A 25257-nucleotide genomic window follows, 5' to 3' on the forward strand; every position below is an offset into this window, starting at 1 on the left:
TTTGGACTTCTAAAGTAAAAAACAAAGCCATTACCAAAGTTCAACGAGGCCACATTTTTTGAAGTTCATATTATCTGCTATTTAAATTATATTTTCATGAATATAAAAATACAATTAAAAAAATTTTTTTGGTGGAAGACCGATGTTCAAAATTTCTTTTCCATTAAGCAGTTGTTTCTGGTGATGAAGAATGATTTGGTAAAGCAGTTAACAATACATTTTCCAAAGACACCAGAGGTTCTGTATAATACTGTAAATCAGGATTGAATCCTTTCTGCTGTAAATAGTTGATTCGGCCTTGGTCAATCAGCAATTTACAAAGATGCCCTATTTTCTTCTTTTCTTCAACAGTAAGAAACCTAAATTGAATAAACACACACAACACATTGTTAAAATTCTGTAAAACCTTATAACAAATTATTTTAGTCTTATTCATTGATAAGCTGCTAAATAACCCACAACATACTATGTGCTATGTCCCATGCTTCCAAGATACATTTTATTAATGCCACAATTAAAGTGTGTATATTTTAACTTATTCTAAAATTAGTAAAAAATATATATATATCTATATTTTCAGTAAAATATATTTTCATGAATGAATTTTTGGTAATATTCATCTAAAAATAAAGTATAGTAATAATAAAGTATTTCTGCCCTAGTGTTGTGCATTTCAAAGTAGTCACTTACCCAGGCAAACTCTCAGTGCTGTCATCTGTGATTCTGTATCCTCCATCATCATGCTCTTCACTGCCATCATTCTGTTTATCTTTTCTTCTTGTGGAGATATTTGAAGCTTCCAAAGATGTTTTTTGCATCCCACAAGTCGCCCAACTACTCATTCGCTGGAAATAGTGGAATTCCACTGCTCCAAGGCCTAGAGCCCTGAAATATTCTTTGCCCACATAATGTCTCCAATCACACCTGTGGTGACAACAGAGTGCAATAACAATGCCAGCCACAGGGGTCCACTTCTCTGGGATATTTTTTTCATTTCCTTCCTTGGCCAAAGTGTTAATTTCTTTTTCTGTTTTATCATTCTTTACGCGTTTGGCTAAAGGTTCTTCATTCCTTTCCTCACAACTGGCAGCATAGGTTTCAACCAAACATCGTAATGCAAGATCTGCAAACACAATTATGTGGCCCCCCAAACCACATCATCTTTAAAAATAAGTATTTTTTACATTTATTAGGCAGTATGGTTTTTAAAAGCCCAACAAAAACTTACTTAGCTCTATACTTGTACTAATTCTTTCATGAGTTATCAACTTTGTTCATATTTGCCCTTTCCTCATTATTGTACCATTTTCTCTAATGATTTATTCTGCATAAAGTCAACTTCCCCCAAAAAACTGTGTGAAGCTTAAGATCTAAATTTGTAAAACGTTTTGTCCAACTACTCAAATTTGCTCTCATTTCTCCTACCCTTGTTAAGGAAATTACTTGTATAGAAAAAATTTATGTCTCTACATTTAACATTCCAGGGAAGTTTTGAGCTTAAAGAACCCAAAGAAAGAAAGAGGAAAGGCATGGGCTAAGCATCTGCTAAGTTGATGTTAGGTGTCAGTCTTGAAATGTAAGATGTTCACAGCAAATAGTGAAGAGTTGAGAAGAGTGGGGTCAGAAGGTGGAAAGTAGGCCTTGCTGAGTAGCCTTACTATAGTTATACATTCATTCAGCAAATAGTTACTGAATGCCTTTCATGTGCAAGGCTTTGTGGATGTATGATGATTAATAAACACAAACTTAGAGATAAGTGAACTCTATATTAAAATGAAAAATTTATAGTCCACTTAAAAACTAAACAAATGGATTTTTGATGATTATGATAATTTCCCACTGACGACTGCTATATTATTGACAATACTGGAAAGACTCCAAATATATGCTGTAAAATCCACATTTTCTGTCTGATTAGAATGTCACACTGTGTTTGATCAATCAAGAACATGTATTTTTAAACTTTAATATCCCAAGATGTCACAAGTGAATAGTAAATGATCTGATATTTTACTAGTATATATAATACAGTATATGAATTTAAGTCAACAAACTATCAGGAACCTGTTATTTGGAGAAGGCGATAGCTGATCTATTATTTTATAAAGTATTATTTTCTGACAAAAGATATTCAGTCACTGTTTTACTTATATTGGAGTTAAGTAAATGATTTTCAGAAATGAGGATAATCAGAAAAATTATTAAAAGAATGAAGTTATTTTAGAATCAGAAGGAGCTTTAGCAATCCATCTCAACCCCTCCTTTACAGAGAACTTGAGGGACAAAGCCATGTACCTAAAAAGGGACATGGAAACACAGCACATTTGTGGCTAAGATTATTTATTCATTCAAATAATAAATAAATGAATTCTGAACAAATTCATTCAGAATTAGATATATAAACAGAAGATTAATATACAATGAGCTCCAGATATGCAGAGGCAACTATGATAAACACTAAGGAGGAGTATCTTATTTAGGGAGGTTCCCTGAAAGTGGTGACGAGCTGAAGAAGGAGTAGAAATTGATCAGTTTAGAAACGGACATATTATAGTATATGGGAAGGGTTAGAATGTATAGACCAATAGATATAGAGGCAGAAAGTGGCAAAGAGAGGAAGGCAGATGCCAGATTAAGACGAGGATGTCATGTTAAAGAGCTTAGACTTTAAGGTGTAGGTGACTGGGAGTTACTGAATAGTTTTAAGAAGGGGAAAGACACATTAGGTGTGTGGAAGATGGGTCTGAATATTGGTATTAAAAGGACAAGTAGTGGAAAGACACCATGAGATATACAGAAAGAATGGCACATATGTAGGGGAAGAACCAGGAAAGAATGTCACAAAAGAGAAGAAAACAGAATTTCCAGAAGGGTAAGCAACAATAGCAGAGATTTTTCATTAAGATGATGATAGAGTGATGAAGGGGAGAATTCAGATAGAGTGAATCAAGGAGAGAAAAAGTGTGTGGAACAATAAGAAATGGCCAGTGTAGATAATATTTCTGGGAAACTTGGGTTAGATGGGTAGGAGTAAAGGAGCATTTTTTGTTTCCTCCCCAGGATAGAACTGGCTTACTTCAGAAGGCTTTTATGAGAGTTAAATGAGACAAGGTACGTGAAAATCATCTAAAAACTATGAAGGACAACACAAATATATAATACTTAAAGTCATCTCCAGCCAACTTGAATAACTCTTATGGAGGCTCCAAGTTCCCCATATGGGTAGACATGAAATTAGCGGAATCCAGAAGATGTAACAATAGTTAACATTTATTGAGCACTGATATGTGCCAGACACTTTATATGTAAACTGGCAAATTATATGTTGTTATCCTCGTTTTACAGACGAGATAACCAGAGCTCAGAAAGGTTAAGTAATCTGCCAAGGTTATATAGCAAAGTTGAACCCTGTATTATCTGATTTCAAAGCCCATGTTCTTTCTACTTTATCATGCTACAAACGATGGATCCAAGTGCTAAGACACATCTTAATGTTTCCTTTTTTGTTTTCCCTAGAATCCTGATACATAATCATCTTCTAGTGGGAGAAGTTTCAGAGTCCTTCCCAAGCAACTCCTCTAAAAAAATGAGTAGCTTCTGGGATAGAATCATACAGTTTCCATAAATGATTTATTTCCTTTTTGGTTGAAGTATAACCCAATGAACTTTAAGGTTCCATATGACACAGTATTTACACATAAAACTCTAATTCATCCTGCAAAATGGCCAAAATGAGCAGATGAGTAGGAAAGCTCTAAATCTGATATAATACAGGGCCAGTGCTACTATGAAGATTAATGAGTTACAAACAAGGGACAAAAACTACTGAAAAGAGACGCTTTAAATATTTGAGACCATGTTAAGCTAAAACTTAATGTGTTCATCTCAACATTATTAGCATGTTTACATACCTGTTGCCACACCACACAGATGTTTTCCAATTCCTACCACAGGTAGTTTTTCTTTGCTTAGCAAAGGAATCTTGTCTGAAATAAAAAGAAATGAGAACTAAGTTAGCTCTCTTGTGAATTAAGGCATTAAGTGGCCTCCCAAAGAGAGAACTAATTAGAATCTTTGAATTTTAGGGCTGATAGAGACATAGACAAAAAATTCTCACTTTATAGCTTAGGAATAAGAGGCTCAAAGATGTAGTGACTTGATAAGTAACACAGATGACTATGGACATAGCCAGAGTCAGAGTTAAAAATTTTTCTGTCTTCCTTTTCTTCCCACCTCGCCCCCAGCTGGTTCTTTACTCCCGAGTTAATTTCTTGACTTTTAGGCCAATGCTATTTCTTCTATACTGACTCAGGACTTCACCCTGTAGAAGCCTTATTTTGCTAAATATTATTACCCATTGATAAAAGGACTCAAAAGTTTCCTTACTAGATTTATTTTGCATAACTACTATATATGATGAATACATATAATACAACCGGCATTTTATATTATAGAATACTATACTCAATATTATAATCAAACTAAAGATATAACTTTCATTATATCTTGATAATCAAGGATATTTTAGCTTTCACACTGTTCTGAATATGAATAAAAGAAAATATTCATAATAGTAGTATAAAAGTAAAATAAAAAAAGACATCTACAAGGTAATGCAGTAACTTGTAGTATATCGCAGTTATGGCTTCCAGTTTTTCCTCCCTATTCATTTTCCTTTTTCTAAGATTCTGAAATGAAAAGTATGTTTCCCCCTACAAATCCAGCTACAGCGCCCAGCACAGTGAATTGTCCAATGGAGGTCCTTAGTAAATATTTCAAATTCTTTGTTGCTTGCTTTCAGATGGTATCACATACTAGGAGAAGAAATTGGTACTAACTGGAATAGTTTGCCTGTGTAAGGTGGTTCAAGAAATTTATCCTCAATCAGGGTGAAGAGAAAGGTTGTCTAAGAAAGCCCTTATGGAATTGGGGGCATCAGGAACCTTGGAAGTAGAGCTGAGTTAGTTACTGATAACAGAGTGTGCCTGCAGAAAGTCTATTTAAGAAGTAATCAGATCCTCACCTCATAGCCACCTGGTGACCACCTCTTTACCAATTGGTGGAAAACTGTAGATTGATTCTCTCAAGCAAGTAAAACAGGTCACTGGGTTGAAGGATAATAGCAAGTTGAAAGTTAAAGTGTGGTAAAATAGCAGGATTAAGTGAGTATGCATATAGATTAAGCTCTTAACTTGTCACTGGGTCCCAGAATGTTGGTAATCAGACCTTTACCCTCTAGGCAGGTGATCAGAAGCGTCTTCTCTGGGGAACCTGACCAGCCCAAGAGGAAAGATCACGTTCTAGACAGGTCATTCCAAACTGGAGCCAGAGTCAACAACTCCACCTGAAGACTCAGAGCTCTTAGTCCCTCAGTCCTCACTATGAACACACCATCAAAAAGCACAGATGTTTTGAGCAGAGCCTCTAAGTTGAAAGAGACAGACCAAAACAAATGGAAAAGAGCAACTTAGTGAAAACAGAATATGAAGGGAGGATACTTCTAAAAAAAATCATTAATATCCTCAAAAAGATAGTACAATTATGAAAAAAGAACAGGTTACAAAGATAAACTCAGAGAAAAAAAAATCTTAGAAATTAAAACTGACAGAAGAAATTAAGTTGAAGAAATCTGAGAAAGTATACAAAAAAGGCAAAAGATATACAAGAGAGAAGTAAAGTCAAGAAAAGTAGAGAACCATTCCAGGAGGTCTAATAACTAAATCATAAAAGTTCTTCCATTAAGGGAGAAAAGAAAAAATGGAGCAGAGAAAATTATGAAAGAAAGAATGCTAGGAAATTTCCCAGAAAGCTGAGAATACTGGAATCTCTCAATCAGGATTTCTCATCCTTGCCATTATTAACTTTTGGCCCCTTTGTTGTCGGGAGCTATACTGTACCTTACAGGATATTTAGCAGGTGGAAAGCAGGTGGTTTAGCAGGCTCCCTGGCCTGTTTCCATAAGATGCTGGCAGCACGTGCACTCTCAGGACAACGAAAAATGTCTCAGACATTGTCAATGTTCCCTGAGGGTCAAAACTGCTTCTAGTTGAGAATCACTGCTATACACAAAAGAGTCCATCAAGTGCCCAGTACAACAGATAAAAATATAACTACATCAAGACACATCACTGTGAGAATTTAAAACACTGAGGACAAAGACAAGAGCCTATAAATCTTTAGAAAGAAAAAAGCAGATGACACACAAGGGATCAGGACTCAGAATGGCACTGAACTTCTGAACAACAATACTAGTGGAGTAATAGTTTCAAAATTCTTAGAAATAGAAATACCCAGACAAATCAAGTGTAAGGGTAAAGTAAAAGATATTTTCAGACAATGCAAGGTCTCAAATTTATCTCTAATCCAATTGTTTCTCAGGAAGCTATAGGAGGTGCTTTCCCCAAAGACAGTAAATCAATAGAGGAAGATATGCGATAAGATGTAGAAAAATAAATCCCAACCTAGGAGAGTGAAGGGAATCCCCAGGATGAAAATGAAGAGAATTTTAAGGTTGACAACTGTGCTCCAGGAACAGAGGGCACCCAGTCTACATTGGAATGCATCTGAAGGATCCAGGAGAGAATTTTTCAGGAAGATAGAAACTAACAGAATACTTGGTAAATGTATTAAAACAAATACAAATTTTAAAGTTATACCTTTTTGTTTAAATTGAAGTATAGTTGATTTACAATGTTGTGTTAATTTCTGCTGTACAGCAAAGTGATTCAGTTATACATATGTATATTCTTTTTCATATTCTTTTCCATTATGGTTTATCAGGAAATACTGAATATTCCCTGTGCTATACAATAGGACCTTAAAACAAACACATTTTCAAAAGACCAAGTAAACAAAACTTTAAATTAACTATTAACTCAATAAATAAATTTTATTTACTACATGGGCCAGCTATGGTTTGTGTTACAGGGCTGAATTAAAATTAGCAGAAGAGGTTGCTGGCATATGTTTGTATTATTTTCATTTTATTTATTTTTTAAAATTTATTTATTTATTTTTGGCTGCATTGGGTCTTTGTTGCTGCGTGCGGGCTTTCTCTAGTTGCGGCGAGCAGGGGCTACTCTTTGGGGGCTACTCTTTGTTGCGGTGTGTGGGCTTCTCATTGTGGTGGTGGCTTTTCATTGTGGTGGTGGCTTCTCTTGTTGCAGAGCACAGGCTCTAGGCACACTGGCTTCAGTACTTGTGGCTCGTGGGCTCTAGAGCGCAGGCTCAGTAGTTGTGGCACACGGGCTTAGTTGCTCCGCGGCATGTGGGATCTTCCCATACCAGGGCTCGAACCTGTGTCCTCTGCATTGGCAGGTGGATTCTTAACCACTGTGCCACCAGGGAAGCCCATATTTTCATTTTAAATAGTATGAAAAACCATTAAAAGGTACAGAAAGGGCATTAAAGCGTATGACTGATGTGTGTGTGTGTGTGTGTGTGTGTGTGTGTGTGTGTGTGTGTGTGTGTGTGTGTGTGTGTGTGTGTGTGTGTGTGTGTGTGTGTGTGTGTGTGTGTGTGTGTGTGTGTGTGAAATATGAGGTCCATAGAGATGAGTTATTTTCTTTGGTACAATTTAAAATTGTAGGAAGTATCTTTTACATATTAGCTAGGCAGAGAACTATCTCATTTCTGTAATAGTTTAGCTAAAGTCATGTTAACTATAGGCAGAAGGCTAGTGTATGGTATGAACAGACTCAGTAATTAATTTAAACAGGATAAAGAAGCAACATAAGGACATATTCTCAAAACTTTTAGGCTATTCCCTAGTATGATACTTCATTTCTAGTTGATACTGAAAAACAGTTTCTTAAAGTTTCAACCCTAATTCCATTTATATTTACCTAAATGTTAGATATAACATTCTGTATTAACAAAGGATTAATCTCTGTTTTCCCTGAAGCAGTGTTCTGTGGGATTGGATTTCTAAGCAACCCTCAGAGTTTGAAACTTCTATGGTTTATGGAAGAGCAACTGCAAGTTATGCAACTTACTCAAACACAGGTGCTGAATATCAATTTGAAGTCTCTCAAACACTGAATTTTTCTTTCTGTGTTTGCCATCTACCTGCACAAATAGAACATTATTATAATGATGCCTTTTATGTAAAAAAAGAACAAAAGTTTTATGAAAAAAGATTTCTATTTGTTTTCAAAATTCAGAGCAAATAATTTTCCATCTTAGTTTTTACTGTTTAAAAAGTAGAATTGTTAATTAAAAAATTTAAGATTGTATATTCTGTGATGAAAACTCCAAAATAACAATATCGTACATCTTTATAAGACTTGAACATTTTATAAATTATTATGTACACATTATTTCCTTTAACTCTAAAAATTCCCAATTCACTGATGAAGGAATTAAGGTTCATAGATAATAAAAAGCTCTACTTCAACAGCAAGTTCATTCAAAACTGAACCCATTATTTCTCCCTCCAAACTATTTTTCCCTTTCCTTCTGTATTCCCTATCTGAGGGAAGAACACCACTTAGTCACTTAAGGTGCAAAAGGTCACCAGAAGTAACTCCTCTTTCACACTTAATGGATAACAAGTCACCAGGTCTCGGGGCTTCCAACATCATAACATTTCTCACACTCTTTCCCTCCTCTCTATCTCATTGCAACATCCTTAGCTCTGGCCCATTTCTTACGTGGATTACTGGATAATAATGATCTTATTATTAATCTCCCTAATTCAAGGTTCACACTCTTCTGATACAGCTTCAATGGTACTGCTAGGAGGAACTTTTAAAACCCTTTTCTATTCACTTGGCCAATTCTTATATATTCTTTCAGTCTCCTCTCAGCTACCACCTCCTCCAGGAAAACTTCAGTGACCCACACTAGACTGAGGCTGGCACTCTATCTTCACACTCCTAGAGCATCTGGTACTTATCACTATCATAAGACACTTAGCATACTGAGCCAAGATACTTATAAGTCTGTCCCATTAGATGTAAGCTTCCTGAAGACAACAAGTAAATCTTGTTTCCACTGTACCCCCAGCATGTAGCAGGATAAAGTCAAACTCCTCCCTTCGCATAAAATATGAGCCCTTCCAGAGTCTAGGCCTCCTCTCCCATCTCATCACTGCTGAACTCTACTTCACACCATGGACTTCCATCACACGGAAATGTTTCCATGCTTCCCTGTTGTTTCAGGCATTTGGTTACACTCTTCTTGCTTCCTAGAATGCTTCTCAAACCCTGTATCTAGCAAATACCCACTTTTCAAGACATAGCTCAAGCACCACCTTTTCTGTGTAGCCATTCACCATCCCTTCTCTGCAGTAAAACTTGTCACTCCCTCCTTTGAACCCACACTGTACTCTGACCTTTTTTCATATTTTAACCCTTTTCTATAATCATTTATCTGTTTGTCTCTTCTTTCCAATATAAGTAACAGAACATAGGGACATTGTCTTATTTGACTTTACCCAATATCTATCAAGGTGCTTGTGGTATGCTCAATAAATGTTTACTGAACAAATAGTTGGTAAGTTTCAGATGTAGGTTAGGACTTAAGACTTTTAACTCCTAGCTTGAGCTTGGCTCTTTCCACATAATTTCTTGTCTCTGTAAATATTTTAAGAACTCAGATCAATGAACTATCAAAATTTAGATTAAAAATTTTACCTTCAGTTTAAATCATCAATATAATTAGAATAAAAAGCTATAATCAAATAAACACACAAAAAATTCATTTTCTTTAAGAGGCCTATTTCTGAGTATCATTTTTTTCAAACAAGAAAAGTGCAAACAAAGTTTGGTTACCAGTATACTACAATGGTTTCACTTACCTTGAATCTTGTGGTCACCTTTTCTACTAGGATGAAGTGAACTTTTTCAGCATCTTTTAAGGCAATATCAACCCAATGAGATAATTTTCCCTTTCCTGCTCCAAACTCAACAAAGCATCTTCTTGGACCAAGTAACTTTAATTTTTCAATGTTACCTAAAATAGAAGCCTGCAAACTTCACGAGATTATTTTATAAACTAGAGCAAAAACATTTGGCTCAAATGGGAAAATAGCAAGATAGTTTCTATATAGGGCAGCATGTTCACACTGATAATTTTTGTTTGGCTTTAAAGCTTTTCTCTTGCTTTTAAATATTTAACATGTAGTACTCAGAACCATATCCGATTTTTATATATGTTTATATACATTTTTTGAAATGGGGATTCTGTACCCTGAAAGATAATCTAAACAAAATCTCATTAATAATTATATTTAGAAACAACAGAATGTTAGCTTTGACAAATGAACAAAAAGGCCATTTTTAGTAGAGTTACTATGGATAAACATACCTGCTGTTTCAGATGTTTGGTTGCAGAATCACCGTTTTTAGGGTCATTAAGGGCATCATGCAACGCTGGATGGGACAGAATTTGATCTTTAAGTGTAGAGTTCAAACCTGTGCCAAATAAAAGCACAAAAGCTTAAACAACCAAACATGAAACCATAGGGCTCTAAACAATGGTAGTAATATCTCTTAAACCACAGTAGAATTAACTCATATACCACCTGATTATTCTAAAAAAATTTAACTTGCAAATTTAGGCAGACTTACCCTCACTTGCTTTTCTCAGTTTCTTAATTAAGTTTTCCATCTGCTCTTCAGAGAGGAAAGAAATTGGAACCTATATACAAAAATGGGGCATGAGCTGGTCTGGGAACTAATAAATAACATTGATTCTATAAGAAATGCATTCTAAATCAAAATAGTTAATTTATTCCAAAAATTGGAACACAGCTTATTTACAGTGTGGAGATGCTCATAAATACTTTGTAAAATTAAAAAGTACTTACTAATTGTTCAGGTATTTCTGTTTCATCTTTTAAGCCTGCATTAATATCTTGAATAAAGAAGTCCTGAATAAAAACAAAACCAAACCATAACAATACCGTTATTAACATGACGAATTCACAAAAATTAAGCTGAAAAACTGATCCGTGCCTTCTTCCAATACTTTGTACCTGCCATCCTCCCTTTCTCCCGTTCATTTATTCATTAAATAATTACTGAGTGACTACTATGGTCCTTAACTTGCTTTGGATGCTGAGGATTTACCACAGTGGAGAACAGTACAGACAAAAATCTCTGAGTTCATGGATCTTACATTCTAGTGAGGTGGCTATTTGAATAAATATTATAGTCTGAAGAAATTCATTAGTAATTTTTATTAAAGTTTTTACCTGTCTCCAGCATAGACTGAGGACTGTGTCATTTTTGCTAATGGTTAAAGCAAAAACAAAGACCCAATGGCTGTTTATCAGATAGGCAGCAGGGCCAAAAACAGAGATAAGAAAAAATATTACAATGGTTTAGGTCTGATTTCTTCTATTTTAAAATACTAATTAAAATAGAAAATAGAAATGTCCTGTGATATTATGTTGTTTAAATTAACACAGTGAGATATTTCTAGTCCATTTTCAGAGAGAGAGACTCTAGGTAAGGATCTAGATTAGCATTGTCCAATAGCACTTTCTGCAACAATGAAAATGTTCTATATTTACCCTGGCCAACTTGGTAGCTATTAGCCTTGAAATACGGCTAGTGTGACTGAGGAACTGGATTTTCAATTTTGTTTAATTTCAATTGACTCAAATTTTAGTAGTTACATAGCCATAGTTAATGGCTAGTGGCTACCATATTAGACCACATAGATATAGATGAATGAAATAGCACAATTTTTACAAATTCTGTTTTGAAAGTGAAAACAACTCCTGGGACATTATGCATAGCAATGGGCTTTAGTTACACAGATAGGAGAAAGGTAACATGTGGATTGTATGCTGCTACCTTTACCTATATGGGTAATAACGGAAACCAGTGATTAAGTGGAACAGGTGAAAAAAGCAGGTATTAGAATATTTTGTTGGACGACTGGCAAAACTATAAGAGAAAATTAACTATAACTATTAGTAAACAAACGAGTGATAAGATTTTCCCTGGGTTTCATGTTATACATAGTGTACTAAACACTGTTCTGCACTTCTTTCCTCTTATCTCCTCATCCCACTACTTTTCTCCCCTTCCTTTCCACTGTGTCCCAGCATGCAGTGGAATCTGTGCAGGGGTATTCCTTTTTTTTTTTTTTGCCCGTGCTACGTGGACTGTGGGATCTTAGTTCCCCAACCAGGGATTGAACCCAGTCCACTGGCCATGAAAGCATGGAGTCCTAACCACTGGACCACCAGGAAATTCACAGGGGTATTCCATTTTTAATAAATTCATTTCTACTCTCAAACTGTTCCCAGAACACGTATTCAACCTGCTTGCTTTAACTAAAGCCTGACACTTAGGTAAGGAAGATAACCTCCATGCATACCTGAAAGTAAAGGCAACATTCTTTCTTCTTACTGAGGGGCTAACTGGGGTAGTCATCACTTTTCTTTTCCACGTTTTTTTTTCTTTCTTTTTCTTTTTTTTTTAAAATTGGAGTATAATTGCTTTACAATGTTGTGTTTCTGCCATACAAGGAAGTGGATCAGCTCTATGTATACCTATATCCCCTCCCTCTTGTACCTCCCTCCCACACACGCCCCCATCCCACCCATCTAGGTTGTCACAGAGCACCAAGCTGAGCTTCCTGTGCTTTATAGCATGTTCCCACTAGCTATCTATTTTACGCATGGTAGTGTATGTATGTCTATCCTAATCTCCCAATTTGTCCCACTCTCCCCTTCCTCCCGTGTCCACATGTCCATTCTCTACGTCTACGTCTCTATTCCTGCCCTGCAAGTAGGTTCATCTGTACCATTTTTCTAGATTCCACATATATGTGTTAGTATATGATATTTGTTTTTCTCTCTCTGGCTTACTTCATTCTGTATGACAGACTCTAGGTCTGTCCACATCTCTATAAATGACCCAATTTCGTTCCTTTTTATGGCTGAGTAATATTCCATTGTATATATGTACCACAACTTCTTTATCCATTCATCTGCTGTTGGACATTTAGGTTGTTTTCGTGTCCTGGCTATTGTTAATAGTGCTGCAATGAACATTGGGGTGCATGTGTCCTTTTGAGTTATGGTTTTCTCAGGGTATATGCCCAGTAGTGGGATTGCTGAGTCATATGGTAGTTCTATTTTTAGTTTTTTAAGGACCCTCCATACTGTTCTCCACAGTGGCTGTATCAATTTACATTCCCACCAATAGTGCAGGAGGGTTCCCTTTTCTCCACACCCTCTTCAGCATTTTTTATAGATTTTTTGATGATGGCCATTCTGACTAGTGTGAGGTGATACCTCAATGTAGTTTTGATTTGCATTGCTCTAATAATTAGTGATGTTGAGCATCCTTTCATGTGCCCCTTGGCCATCTACATGTCCTCCTTGGAAAGATGTCTATTTAGGTCTTCTGCCCATTTTTTGATTCGGTTGCTTGATTTTTTTGATATTGAGCTCCATGAGCTGCTTATGTATTCTGGAGATTAATCCTTTGTCTGTTGCTTCATTTGAAAATATTTTCTCCCATTCTGAGGGTTGTCTTTTTGCCTTGTTTATGGTTTCCTTTGCTGTGAAAAAGATTTTAAGTTTAATCAGGTCCCATTTGTTTGTTTTTATTTTCATTACTCTAGAAGGTGGATCCAAAAAGATACTGCTGCGATTTATGTCAAAGAGTGTTCTGCCTATGTTTTCCTCTAAGAGTTTTATAGTATCCAGTCTTACATTTAGGCCTTTAATCCATTTTGAGTTTACTTTTGTGTATGGTGCTAGGGAGTGTTCTAATTTCACTCTTTTACGTGTAGCTGTCCAGTTTTCCTAGCACCACTTATTAAGAGGCTGTCTTTTCTCCATCACATGTTCTTGCCTCTTTTGTCATAAATTAGGTGACCATGTGTGCGTGGGTTTATCTCTGGGCTTTCTATCCTGTACCACTGACCTATATTTCTGTTTTTGTGCCAGTACCATACTGTCTTGATTACTGTAGCTTTTTAGTATAGTTTGAAGTCGGGGAGCCTGATTCCTCCAGCTCCATTTTTCTTTCTCAAGATTGCTTTGGCTATTCAGGGTCTTTGGCTATTTGGGGTCTTCCCATACAAATTGTAAAATTTTTTGTCCTAATTCTGTGAAAAATGCCATTGGTAATTTGATAGGGATTGCACTGAATCTGTAGATTGCTTTGAGTAGTATAGTCATTTTCACAATGTTGATTCTTCCAGTCCAGGAGCATGGTCTATCTCTCTATCTGTTTATGTCATCTTTGATTTCTTTCATCAGCGTTTTATAGCTTTCTGAGTACAGGTCATTTGCCTCCTTAGGTAGGTTTATTGCTAGGTATTTTATTCCTTTTGATGAGATGGTAAATGAGGTTGTTTCCTTAATTTCTTCCAAGACTGAACCAGGAAGAATTAGAAAATATTAGCAGACCTATCACAAGTAATGAAATTGAAACTGTAATTAAAAATCTTCCAACAAACAGAAGTCCAGGACCAGATGGCTTCACAGATGAATTCTATCAAACATTTACAGAAAAGCTAACACTTATCCTTCTCAAACTCTTTCAAAAAATTGCAAAGGAAGGAACACTCCCAAATTCATTCTATGAGGCCACTATCACCCTGATAGCAAAACAAGACAAAGATATCACACAAAAAAGAAAATTACATTGATGAACATAGATGCAAAAATCCTCAACAAAATACTAGCAAACAGAATCCTACAACACATTAAAAGGATCATACACCAAGATCAAGTGGGATTTGACCCAGGAATGCAAGAATTCTTCAATATACGCCAATCAATCAATGTGATGCACCATATTAACAAACTGAAGAATAAAAACCATATGATCATCTCAATAGATGCCGAAAAAGCTTTTGACAAAATTCAACACCGAGTTATGATAAAAACTCTCCAGAAAGTGGGCACAGAGGGAACCTACCTCAACATAATAAAGGCCATATATGACAAACCCAAAGCAAACATCATTCTCAATGGTGAAAAACTGAAAGCATTTCCACTAAGATCAGGAACAAGACAAGGATGTCCACTCTTGCCACTCTTATTCAACATAGTTTTGGAAGTCCTAGCCTCGGCAATCAAAGAAAAAGAAATAAAAGGAATACAAATTGGAAAAGAAGAAGTAAAACTGTCACTGTTAGCCGATGACATGATATATACATAGTGTACATAGAAAATCCTAAAGATGCCACCAGAAAACTACTAGAACTAATCAATGAATTTGGTAAGGTTGCAGGATACAAAATTAATGCACAGAAATCTCTGGCATTCCTATGCACTAACAATGAAAGGTCAGAAAGATAAATTAAGGAAACAATCTTCTACACATCTTTATGTAAAAATATTTTTCTTTTTAAACTTATGCCATCTGTCCTACTAGTTCTCATTTGGGAAGCATCTGGAAATGTATGGGGATATTTTGTTCTCAGAATGACTGAGAAGTGCTATTGGGACACAATTATCTACAGGTCTCTCAATTTTCTGCAAGTCTTATAAGCAAAGGCACTGACCCCCCTCTATTCTAGACTATCTTTGCAAGGACATTTGTATACCAATCAGTCTTGTAAGACAGAAGTAGTGTTTCCTTCTAGAGCAGTGGCAGGCCTGCTTATTGTACAATACAGTAAAGAAATGTCTACTTATGGAACAAAGGTGAGGCAGGTTTCCTTACTGCTCATTTAAAAAGATGTATTTCCTAAGCTTGGCCTTCTTCAGCTATGACACAAGCTGTGCACAAACATGCAGCATCCACTAAGACCACTCCAACTTGAGGGAACTTAGGGAACAAAGGGAGTTGATGCAGACAAGAAGCTCACAGTGCTTGCTGTGCAGCGAGTAATAAAGCCCTTTGTCTCTGACCCAGAAGTCTCATATCTTCTTCCAGCATCCACAATCCTATGGTAGGCTAACTTGTTAGCTTTAAAATAAGATTAAATTTCAAATCCTTCATACTTCTTGACAAGGGCCTTTGTCATTTGCCACTCAGAAGCCAGGAATTCTAAAAACAGGGATGCTCTGAAGTGCACAGGATAGGACTGTCCCACTTGAAATGCCAAAAGCCCCCACTGAGAAACACTGGGCTGTTAAACATCTTCTAAATCTCCCAGCAGTTGTCAACTATCAATCTGTTGGTCATTAACCAATATTCATTAGGAACTTTGACACCAAGCTGTTCTTTCCACTAAGTTCAGCCAATTTGACTATGTTTTCAAGCCATCCAACAAACAGCTCTGCTTGACCTTTTTGATTCTAATGACCTTTGCTCCACTTTGGCAAACTACTTTCAGGGGCCCTCTAGATTCTGGTGTTACTATGAACAATTTAACCTCTGAAACCTTAAACTTAATTAGCCCATTCTCTGACTATAACTTTGTACTATGTTAGTACAAAGTATAGTGATTCTCTTGCTCCTAATCATATTCTTTCACCTTTTAAAGACCTCTATTTTTTCTCAGCTAATTTCTGGCTTCCCTTTCATGCCACCCAGTCTGGACACTCAGTACCATTGTTATCATTACCTTTCACAATCTGGTTCTCTGTCAAACCCACCCTTACAAAACCTAATGCCTGCATTAATATGACTTTGAACTCCCAATAGTTTGAAAGTTAAAATTGCTGAACACTGCTGAAGCAAAGCTCCTCAGTCATTTGGACTGGTGCAGTTCAAATTCAGTATCTCCATCAGTCTAACTCTCAAAGATGCCTAGCAATTATTCTGCATAACTCTAATTCTAAACTTTTACCTCTCTCCTCAAATCTCCAACTATACCATCACCTCCCTTAATCACCTATCTCTTACTTCAGCAAGGAAGTGTAGCTATCAAATGACATTTTCTCAATTAACCTCCTGTCAGCTCAAATTTGCCTGAACTGATATCCATCTTATACTACTTCCCATCTACGTAAGTGGTAGAGCTATTTCTTCCCCTATTTCTTCCCTTCGACCTCTATTTTGTACCCTATTTCTGCCTGCTTCCTGGGGAGCCTCACACTATCAGTGATGCCCTCTTCTATTTCCAATTTCTTCTGCTCTACTGGCTCATTACTCTAAGCATACAAATAAAACTCTCTTCTCCCATTCTATCTATCTATCTATCATTTATTTAAATTCATTTTTTGGCCGCACCGCGCGGCACATGGTATCTTAGTTACCTGACCAGGGATCGAACCCACGCCCCCTGTATTAGAAGCGTGGAGTCTCAACCACTGGACTGCCAGAGAAGTCCCTCCCATTTTAAAACACACTCCTTCTGTCCTACCTTCCTCTCTGACTGCTATTCTACCTCTCAAGTTCCGTTCATAGACTAGTTTCTTAAAAGAATAGTTGACACTTAAGATTTCTACTGCCTTGTCTTCCATTTACTCATATATCATTTCAGTCTGATTTCTGCCCACTCCACTCTATTTAACATGCACTTTGCTAAACTCTTTGATCTTTAACAACTGCCATATTGCCAACTCAATGGATTCTCTGTCCCTACCTTACTTGACTCCACTGTGATGCTAGACACAGCTGATCACTCGTTTCTTTTTGAAATTCTCCTTCCCCTGGCTTCCCATATACGATGCTTCTCTGTTTTTTTCTCTTTCCTACCTCTCCAGCCATTCCTTGTCAATATTTTTCTATGGTTCCTACTAGCAGCTCACCTTTTAGTTGTCAGTGTCACCAAGAGCTCCGTCCTTGGTCTCATGCTCTAATTCCTGCCTACCTCTCATCTTCTATTCAGCTCTCCCCTTGTATTTCATACTTGTCATGTGAGTTACCCATGTTTTCTTCCTTGTCTGGATGACTCTCCTTTGACCTTTAGGTCTCATCTTATGACATTCCTTCAGAAAAGCTTCCTTGACTCCTTTCCCATCTCTCTAAACCCCTATGTCCTCCCCCAAAAGGGTTAGGCTCTTCTCCTTTATTCTTCCATAGCACTCTGTACTTAATATATTTTAACACATATAATATTGTATTTTCTATCCCTTCCACTAGATTGTCATGTTATTTTAAGCAGGGTGCTTGGTACAATGTCTGGCATAAGTGCTCAATTAATATATGTTGAATAAACAAGTCCCCCAACTTCCCCCCAGTTCTAACTAATCTCTTACCCTGGGTAACTTAAAAATCCAAAGCCTCACCTATGATCTGTATGTATTTGACTTCTGAATCTTTATTACTCGCCCAACCTCTCTACTGAGTTTCGGACTCACATATCCAACTCCAAATTTCCAATCAGTCAGCAACTTTTATTGATTCTGCTACCTAAATAATTCTTGCATTTATCTATATTCTTTCCATCCTCTTTAATTCAGTCTCTTATCATGTCCTACCTGGATTGCAGCAATGCCCCCCTAACTAGACCTTCTGATTGCAAGCCATCCTCCCACATTGCTCTAAGAGAAAGTTTTCTAAGAGATAAATCTGACTCCACCATTTCCTCGCTTGCAATCTTTCAATGGTTCCCTGTATCTTTTAGAATAAGTACAAGTTCCTTGAAAACCTCAAGTGGTTTCTCAATTTCTGCCTCTGCACATATAGTTCTTTCCACTTAGAAAGCTTCTTCTTTCTTTTCTTTGCCAAATCAAGACTTAGCTCAAGTGTTATTCCCTCTGGGAAGCCTTTCTTGACCCCTTGGATTTAATTTTAATGCAAGTATGTGCTCTTATCACATGTGTACTTACTTCTTTCATTGAACTTATTAAATAATGCCCATTATTTACAAGTTACTTACCAGTCTCAAGTAAGTTCCATGAAGGCTGGGATCATATTTTATTGAAATGAATTTAGTAGGCACTAAGTAAATATTTTTGAATAAATAAACTGTGGAATTATTCTCTGAATACCACTCTTCTTGCATAAAATTCTATTATCTCAATTAGGAGTCTAAGTGGATTCACAATCTGATATCCTATATACACTCAAATGTACTTGCCATATTTAAGCCTCCTGAGACAAGAGCCTTGTTAAAAATTCACATTTGTAATCTACTAAGTATATATAAACATTACATACCACACATTTCACCATTCAGTTTTACTGATCAAACACTTACAGGTTTTGGCTTCTCTCTTGAGTTACATTTTTTCAAATGTTTTGCTAGTTGATCTTCATATACTGTGCTAAATTTAAAGAGAAAATTATTTAAAATAAGACTGTGATAATCACTGTTTCCAGCACAGAAAAACCCTTCTCTGACCCATACTTACTGTTTTGGATCTAAGGGACACAGGATTCTTTTCCGAGCATTTTCTTCCTAATTAAAAAAAAAAAGGACATATTTATTTGAATAAAATATCAAGTTCACTGCTTACAGATACTAGATACAACTTCAGTGTAATCATAAGCTTATGCTATCCCAAAACAAGGTAAGGAAACCTTAAAAGGACATTAACAAAACACTGGCAAAATCAGGTCATAGAGTTTAACAGCAAAAATCTCCAGTGTCATGTGATATCACCTCATACTTGTCAGAATGGCTATCATCAAAAAGAACACAAAAAACAAATGTTGACAAGCACGTGGAGAAAAGGGAACCCTCCTACACTGTTGGTGGGAATGTAAATTGGTGCAGTGGAAAACAGTAGGGAGGTATCTCAAAAAACTAAAAATAGAACTACCTTATGACCCAGCAATTCCAATCCTGGGTACATATCCAAAAAAACCAAAAACACTAATTCAAAAAGATACATGTACCCCAATGTTCAAGGCAGCATTATTTACAGTTGCCAACATATGGAAGCAACCTAAGTGTCCATCAACAGATGAACAGATCAAGATGTGGTATACACACACACACACACACACACACACACATACAGTGGAATATTATTCAGCCATAAAAAAGAATGAAATTTTGCCATTTGCAACAAAATGGATAGACTTGGAGGGTTTTATAGTAAGTGAAATAAGTCAGACAGGGAAGACAAATACTGTAGGATATCACTTATATGTGGAATCTAAAAAAATACAACAAACTGGTTAATATAACAAAAAAAGAAACAGACTCACAGATATAGAGAACAAACTAGTGGTTACCAGGGGGGAGAGGGAAGGGGGGAGGGGCAGTACAGGGGTAGACAATTAAGAGGTACAAACTGCTATGTATAAAATAAATAAGCTACAAAGATATACTGTACAACACAGGGAATATAGCCAATATTTTATAATCATTATAAATGGAGTATAACCTTTAAAAATTGTGAACCACTGTATTGTACACCTGTAACATATAACACTGTACATCAACTATACTTCAATAAAAGAAAAACCTTTGGTGTAGCTCGTTTATGTATATCTGAGCAAATACTGCTTTGGACAACAAGGGTCTACAGCTTCAAACAGGTTACAGAAAAGGCCTACATATGGAATTTTGAATCTATGACAGCACTGACTATAATATACACTATTATTTTAGGTACCACTAAGAAAGGAAAAATGTTGCCAATTTAAATTAAAACATGTCATTGATTTTAAAAAGCATTCTGATTTCAGAGATGTTAAAATGTGAAAAAAAGAAGTATCTCAGAAACAACGAAAGACAGATCTTCCTCAACTTATGATGGAATTACAACCTGATAAACCCATCATAAGTTGACAATATCTTAAGTCAATAATGCATTTAATACACCTAACCTACTGAACATCGTAGCATAGCCTAGTCTATCTTAAATGTGATCAGAACACTTACATTAGACTACAGTTGGGCAAAATCATCTAACAGCCTATTTCATAATAAAGTGTTGAATATCTCATGTAATTTATTGAATACTGTACTGAAAGTGAAAAACAGATGGTTGTATGGGTACAGAATGGTAGTAAGCATATTAGTTGTTTACCCCCATGATAGCGTGGCTGACTTGAAGCCCTGGCTCCCTGCCACTGCCCAGCAGTGCATATCGCTAGCCCCGGAAAAGATGAAAATTCAAAATTCAAAGTATGCTCTCTACTGAATGCCTATCGCTTTTGCAACATCATAAATCCAAAGAAATCGTAAGTTGAACCATTCATTGTAAGTTGGGGACTGTCTATATGGTATTTTAACCATTTGGTATGTGGCCTTACTCTACTAGCTTTGCAACTTTTTAGTATAGAAGAGTTACATCCTGTTCGTTTCTAAGTTACATGGATTTAACTACATATACTCAGGGAAAAAAAAAGGAATTAATAGTGTTGGCAAGTCTACCCAACATTGATATGAATCTGTATATAACACGATAGCATAAGTTAAAACCAAAGGTCAGCCAGACTACCTAGGTATGATTCCCAGTTCTATCTATCAGGCTCCTAACTATCAGCTCCTAACTCTACAATCTGAGGTAGTCTTGCTGTCTGAAAGATGAGAATAATATATCTTACCTCCTAAGGGTTGTAAAAATTAAGTGAGCTAATAGGTTAAAAAAAAAAAAACTGCTTAGCATGGTGCTGTTCATACAGTAAATGCTAAGTGTTCACGATTAGTATTAACAATTCCTTTTTCAGTTTATTTCAGTTCTGATCTGCCTCCCAGGATATCTATGAAACTATGTACACTGAATTTCATGAACATGCTAAGAGACTTTTCAGTATCTTTTGAAAATATAGTACATTATTCTTCCCTATTTGCTGACTTGAAAGTCTAACCTCCATGAAAGAGAGGACTCTATACTAACCTCCCGAAGCTTAACGATAGAGTAGGGGAGAAAAGCATTTTTAACATTTATTATTTGGGTTTACAAACAGGGCTTCTCAACCTTGGCACTACTGATATTTCAGGTTGGATAATTCTTTTTCATCCTGTCCATTGTAGGATGTTTAGCAGAATCTCTGGCCTCTCTCCACTAGAAGCAAGAAACACTCCTCAGTTGTGACAACCAATATGTCTTCAAACATTGTCTGGGGGTGCTAAATCACCCCCATTTAAGAACCACTGGGTAGGGGCTTCCCTGGTGGCGCAGTGGTTGACAGTCCGCCTGCCGATGCAGGGGACGCGGGTTCGGTCCGGGAGGATCCCACATGCCGCGGAGCGGCTAGGCCCGTGAGCCATGGCCGCTGAGCCTGCGTGTCCGGAGCCTGTGCTCCGCAACGGGAGAGGCCACAACAGTGAGAGGCCCGCGTACCGCAAAAAAAAAAAAAAAAAAAAAAAAAGAACCACTGGGTAAAAATGAGTACAAGTGATCTCAGCCATATATGACACTTAAGAAAAAAAAAAGACGGAAACAATACACCCAATTATAACATAAATTACAGATTCAGTAGGATGCCTAAAATTGAAAACCAAATCATAGTCATGGAAAGTGTTTCCACTTAGTGTTTTGCAGTCTTTTTTCAAGGGATTAATAACATGATGTCATTCCTCTCCAGGAATATGGATCACACCATAAGGATCTATTCATATTCTACCACTGTCACCATCTGCAGTCACCTCTGGGTGTCTGATTAAGGTGAAGTGTAAGGTCTTAGAGTGAGAACAAAATCCTCCTCCTATCAGAAAGTTCATTTTTCAATCAGGGGATGTTTGCTGGTGCTCTCAAAACCAGCCAATACAACAGAGTGTACTTCAAAGAGTTCCCATAAGTCACAGGTCACCTACATTCCAAAACAAGAATAAGCTTGTTTCAGTACACTTCACCCTAGGCAAATATTAGCCAAATCAAAATATGAACTAGAGCTATAGCTATGAGGGACAGTAGGAGATGAAGGGGTTCTGGGGGCTTATCTGTGCTGGATATTGCCTAGAAGGATAAACCATCTAACAAAGAAAAATAATGTAAATAATACTGGACATTCAGAAGGTATAAAATCAGATGCTTGTCTCTTTGGTTTAATCTTTCTAAAACCTATTAAACATGCTCTTTTTCTATTAGCATTTTACTGTTCTTGTTTTTTAAATTTCCTATCATATAAATCCTAAAGAAACACACATACTAAAAATGTTGTTTGACAATACAATCATAAGTATAATTGAACAAAACTGTACACTTTCTGTTCTCAATTTTAAAAGGAGAGTCAAATTCTTACATGTTTTTAAATCTTTCCTTCCCCTTTTCAGCAAAGTAGTTATTAGTTGCTTTCAAAAGACTGTACGTCTAAGTAAAAAATTTAAAAAGTTTCTCTCAACCGCATTGACAAGAAGTTATTATCATTCACGGAACAATGAAAACACAATTAGTGAAACCTTGGGATGCTTCTTTGATCACTCTTCTTTCTAAACCACCATTTCCCATCAGGAAGGCGGAGAGTGAGCGGAGGGCAAGAAGCGGTAGTCTGCCGTAAAACTAAAATCTAGCATTACCATGAGTTGGTATCAAGATAAACGGGTCACTGCTGGCGCTTTACTTAGTACAAGAAAACACTGCACTTCACTACGGCTCATCATCTCTCCCTAGGGAGGCCAGGACTGCGTTTATCACAGGAAAAGCTGGAAAATCCAGGGGACTGAAGCAGAAATCTGTCAGAGGGGAGGTGCCGGACCAGGAAACTTATTTCCGACTCTCGAGAGGGTAAGGCGATACCAGACCTCCGCGGCTCCAGCGTGTTCACCACAGAACCTTTTTCCTGCTGCCACCACCATCCTGCAGAAGCGCTTCTTCTTTTCCACATAGTAGCCACATCGCCCCTCTGCTGGAAAGCCAGTTCCATGCGGCGTCGGCGCAGAAGCCGCCATAATTCAGGGCTCACTTTGGGTGGCAAGCATCGATCGGGTGAAGAGGAAAAGTTGTCAGGTTCTCTCGGGTCTCCTTCCCTTAACAAATATGTCTGCCTCGGGTCCAACCGCGCAGGATAATGCCCGGAACTACCGCCCCATCCGCCGAAAGAACCCGGAAGAGGCTGATGGTGGCTGGAGAGGTCCAAAGTTCCCGCCTAGCCCCTCTGATTTATTCTTTCCGCGCCTCCTCCGCGGAAGCCGAGCGCCAAACTCAAACTTTAACAGAACCCGGACGTCTTTTAGGCTAGTGCTGCGGGCCGGGCTTGTTGGAGTTTCCCCCACACCGGCCGGGGAAGCGGTTCAGCATGAGCCAGGTTCTGTTCCAGCACCTCGTCCCATTGCAAGTGAAATGCAAAGACTGCGAGGAGAGGTGAGGTCCGCGTTACCCCGTGCCCGCGGATGGCGGTTGGGGTCGGGCCAAGGGGGAAAGATGGCGGCTCCAGCCAGTGGGCCCCGGCGTGCGGCTGGGTGTCGGGCAGGAGTCCCCGGGACGTGGAGGGAGACCTAGCTGGGACCTAGTGGCTACCTCTCACCAAGTCCGCCGTTGCTGAGGAGGGAAGGGTGTGAGGAATGGGACGCTGACCCGCATCAAGTTAAAAAAAAAAATCTTATCGCTGAACATTGTCGTGGACAGTATAGCCCCTTTCTTTTTGACAGGTAAGAACTCTGGCCCAGAGAACTTCATTTACTCGAGGGCTCACGAGTTTACAGCAGGGCGGGCACTAGAACTCAGGCCTTGGCTCCCAGCCTTTTTTTTTTTTTTTTTTTTTTTCCTCTCTTTGAGTTATATGGGAAGTAAATTTAAGCTTCGACTTAAATTTACTTAAATTGACTTTTTCTTTTTAAGTCAACTTTATGGTATATTGCCTTTTTTTCACACTAGTTACTAAAAATAGATTACGTTTAATAGACTAAAGACAGTTGGGGAAAACTACAAGTTCATCCATTCATTTTTTCATTCAACAAATACTGCATACTTGCAAAACGCCTTGCTGGGCCCTGGGGATACAATGGTTAGGAAAAAGTCCTTGTGTTCGTGGAGTTCACAGTCCAGTGGGGGAGGAAATAAAGGCCAGTCTGACAGGTAAATGCGAAATTACAACTGACTAAAGAGGTGGTGCTGTTGAGGCTTAAATAGAGAGATCTGGCTGGAAGTCAGGAGATTTCAATTTTGTCTCAGTTCCACCTCTGAGTGTCAGCTCTCTCTTAAGTTCTCTGTACTGTAAGTTTCCTCCTTTGTAAAACTAATATAGCAGGCCTACCTACATGGTTGGTTGTTAGGAGGATCAGGTGTGAAAATGTGTGTGAAGACTAAATGGTGTGGAAATGTGACATATAAAAAACGAAGACACTGCTATATTGAGCTGCCAGTAATGTGAAAGCAGTATATAGTGCAGAATTCGATTCACAATCAATTGTTAGGCCAGGCAAGGAGATGGTACCAAGACCAGCAGCAGATCTATAGGTTAGTTGGTCATTCTTTTGTGCTGCCCAATATGGGAGCCACTGTGGTTGTTGGACATTTGAAATGGAGCTAAGCTGAACTGATGTGCGTAAGGGTAAGATGCACGTTGGACTTTGAAGACTTACTAGGAGAAAAAAGGAATGTAA

General features: G+C 37.4%; 2 protein-coding genes across 7 annotated transcripts in view; one reads left to right on the top strand and one right to left on the bottom strand.

Moving 5' to 3' along the window:
• Nucleotides 1–50: 50 nt before the first annotated feature.
• On the bottom strand, nt 51–23690 carry TRMT13 (tRNA methyltransferase 13 homolog). 3 transcript variants are annotated; one of them, XM_081223661.1, is made up of 11 exons: nt 23458–23690; nt 19169–19215; nt 19015–19081; nt 10811–10873; nt 10572–10641; nt 10309–10415; nt 9800–9967; nt 7995–8067; nt 3912–3986; nt 691–1123; nt 51–359 (listed from the first exon to the last, which is right to left on the bottom strand). In XM_081223661.1, exons 1-11 carry the CDS (start codon nt 23602–23604, stop codon nt 164–166), a joined length of 1446 nt encoding a protein of 481 aa, XP_081079787.1. In that variant the 5' UTR covers nt 23605–23690; the 3' UTR covers nt 51–163. The 3 variants fall into 3 exon arrangements, with proteins under 3 accessions (XP_081079787.1, XP_081079788.1, XP_081079789.1); XM_081223662.1 differs by lacking the exon at nt 23458–23690 and adding an exon at nt 23233–23392; XM_081223663.1 differs by lacking the exon at nt 51–359 and having other exon boundaries at nt 747–924.
• SASS6 (SAS-6 centriolar assembly protein) overlaps nt 23667–25257 on the top strand; it is a 60107-nt gene continuing 58516 nt past the window's right edge. For 3 of the 4 annotated variants that reach the window (XM_081223652.1, XM_081223653.1, XM_081223654.1), the window contains exon 1: nt 23869–24016. In XM_081223652.1, coding sequence (XP_081079778.1) covers nt 23952–24016 — 65 coding nt within the window. In that variant the 5' untranslated portion in view covers nt 23869–23951. Of the gene's footprint in view, nt 24017–25257 lie in introns of all 4 variants that reach the window. The other variant, XM_081223651.1, reaches the window with a different exon arrangement.

The sequence above is a fragment of the Mesoplodon bidens genome (genome assembly GCF_964165515.1).
Source record: "Mesoplodon bidens genome assembly, chromosome: 2".
In the NCBI taxonomy this organism is placed as follows: domain Eukaryota; kingdom Metazoa; phylum Chordata; class Mammalia; order Artiodactyla; family Ziphiidae; genus Mesoplodon; species Mesoplodon bidens.